Genomic DNA, 2,965 nt, shown 5'->3' on the forward strand with positions numbered 1-2,965 from the left:
TATATATATATATATATTTTTGCTAGACTAATCCATGTTCCCCTGAGGAAGCAACGTGCGAAACGCGTGGGGACTGGATATATGGATCTCCCAATTGAATGTATATGACTAGCAATAGGAATTGGATTGAAAACATGGAGAGTTAGGACGTTTTTGGTTTTATATTTTTGCCTATGATGTATTTGATCTAGGTCGAATTCAATGAATTTGTATACATGTTTTTATATTTATTATATGTAGAATAAATACTTTTTTATACCAAATAGAAAAAGCGTTGGTGTCATACCTCTCATTAAAACCCCACTCTTTCGTTCTTTGATTTTGCTATAAATGGTTATAACCTAAAGGGGGAAGAGGTCACACCGGGGGACCACTGAGGTAACAATTCACAATTGTTTTTCTATTATACTTTGGAACACTGAGTATATCAACATGTCTTCCTTTCTCATAGGTCATTTTTTACTGCACAAGTGTTCAGCAAACTTGTTCACAATGATCCATATGGCAGGATTTCCATTATGCAATTTTTCAACTATGTAATGAGAAAAGGTGAGTTTGAGGGAATATCCTTATGAATAATTGATGGGGGGATGCTGATCTAATGAAAAATCAGGATATTGTTTACAACTGAAGGTGTTAGAAATAACTCTAACTGCCTCTGTAGCTGTCCTCCCAATGTCAGTTTGTCTGGTCAAATGACAGAGCTCTCCTATCTCAGACTGTTGTCTGCAGCATTACGCAGAGATCGCTGTGCAGGACACCGCTAGCTTCACATTGCGACCTGCATTATATGAATTAAAGTAGTACTTTACCTTTACAGTTTCATACAATATGTTCCCCCCCCCCACCCCCTGAGTGCAGCCCACTAGGTAAAATACTTACCTTCAGCCCCAAAGCAACAATCTTCACTGTGCAGTCCTGTTAAGAGCCGCACAGCCTCAAGAAAATGGTTGGTTCGTACTGCACATACACAAAGTGGCCGTATTTATTCCTATGAGAAAGCTGTACTGCGAGAGACCATTTGAGGCCACTGTCAGTATGGCTTCCCCATATAAATAAATGGGGATATATTACATGATGTGCATACAAGCATTTGTAATTTTGAAAGGTAGAGAAGGGACTGGCCAAAAGGAAATAACTTTGATGTAGTTGTGCAGCTTCAGCTTGTACTGCATTATGTGCTAACCTAGAAACCCTGTTTTTATGTTAAATTTGCTAGAGGTGTTTAAAAGGAATGCAACTGTGTAATTGATCAACCATACACTTCCCATCACACAATATTTGTCCACCAAGAGCAATTTCCATACTGTCTTTAAAACTATGAAAACTATGCCACAAGTACAATATGCTGGTGACAAATGTATGTTTTATGCATGATAGTCTTGTCTAAGGCTTTTTGTGTGCAGTAATTCCATTTTTGTCGCTGGACTTTGTTATATCCACTATAGCGTTATCTTGCTAGGATGGAAATAACATAAAGCCATGTCAGTCAGAAATCATGTGAAAGGTTATTATTACTAGAGGTGTACCGAAATAGAAATTTAAAAACCGAAACGAAACCGAAATAAAAAAATCGATTTCTCAGACCGAAACCGAAAATGTTTTTATTTTAATTTTTTCACATTTTTAAAATATTTTAATGTATTTTTTTATCAACTTTTTTTTAATATATGTATTTGTATTTATTCATTAATTTTTTTATTAAATATTTAAATGTTTTACTTTTTAGGGCCTTCGGGGAAATATTAGGGGTCCTTTAATCTCTTTTTCTGTATCCCCTGTTATCAATGAACAGGAATCCTCTGAGTGTTCCTGTTGAATCATAACATGAGAACATAGTGTGTTTACTATATCCACAATCATATTTTATCCTTTTAAAATAGAAAAAGAGATTGAGAACACAGAGTCCTCCATCTCTTTTTCTGTGTCCCCTGTTATCAATGAACAGGAATCCTCTATGAGTGTTCCTGTTCATTGATAACTTGAGAATATAGTATGTTAACTATATAGTATGTTAAACTATAACAACAATTATGAATGAACAGGAGGTGATGTAGATCACTTCCCATTCTTTCATAATTGAGGATATAGTCAACATACCATGTCCTCAATTATCTACAAACACTCAGCGATCACTGGTCCCTGAGTGTTTGCTCTCTCCTCTCTGACACGCTGTCACAGGAGGCTGAGCGAGCGGAGCAGACAGGAAAGCCCAGCCTCCTGTGACAGCGTGGGCTGCCTCCTCCCCCACACCGCTCTGCCGGATGTGATAGTCGGCTGAGCGTTGTGGGAGGAGAGACGCCGGTCGCTCACAGTGCTCTCCTCCCGCAGCGCTCGGCCGTCACTTTCTCTCCTCCCCGCTGGGACACAGAACAGTGCCCAGTGGGGAGGAAAGAAACCAGGGATGCGCCGATGTATCGGAAGGAAAATGGCACTTTCGGCATTTAGCCAAAAGTGCCATTTTCGGCTGATATGTTTCGGCGGCCGATATATCGGTGCATCCCTAATTATTACTTGTACATTCCTTGTTGGAAAGTGAAGTCATTGTAATGCGCATTATCCTTTCTCACAGTGTGGCTGCACCAGACAAGGATAGGTTTAAGCTTGTATGATGTGGCTGGGCAAGGATACCTCAGAGAATCTGTAAGTAGTAGCTTGTACATTATATTTTGTTTACATACCACCGGATGACTGAGTGAAAACCGCACATTTTCCCTATGTTCTGTTACCAGTGATGTTGAAATCAAGTGATTTGCTTGTTGTTATTCTCTGACAGGATTTGGAGAATTACATCCTTGAGCTTATTCCAACTCTGCCTCAGTTGGACGGTTTGGAGAAATCCTTTTATTCTTTCTATGTTTGTACAGCTGTCCGAAAATTCTTTTTCTTTCTTGATCCTTTAAGGACAGGTAATGGAATAATAAAACTATACCACTGTTTTTTTTGGTTTTTTTTGGGGGGGGGG

General features: G+C 38.9%; 1 protein-coding gene across 1 annotated transcript in view; it reads left to right on the forward strand.

Annotated features, from left to right (window-relative positions):
• The window catches only part of PPP2R3C (protein phosphatase 2 regulatory subunit B''gamma), a 22,217-nt gene that overhangs the window by 8,827 nt on the left and 10,425 nt on the right, over positions 1-2,965 (forward strand). The window contains exons 6-7 of the mRNA XM_018567046.1: positions 2,573-2,643; positions 2,777-2,909. Of these exons, the coding sequence (XP_018422548.1) occupies positions 2,573-2,643; positions 2,777-2,909 (204 nt within the window). The remainder of the gene's footprint in view (positions 1-2,572; positions 2,644-2,776; positions 2,910-2,965) is intronic.

This window comes from Nanorana parkeri, unplaced genomic scaffold (assembly GCF_000935625.1).
Source record: "Nanorana parkeri isolate BGI_ZX_2015 unplaced genomic scaffold, ASM93562v1 scaffold1002, whole genome shotgun sequence".
In the NCBI taxonomy this organism is placed as follows: Eukaryota; Metazoa; Chordata; class Amphibia; order Anura; family Dicroglossidae; genus Nanorana; species Nanorana parkeri.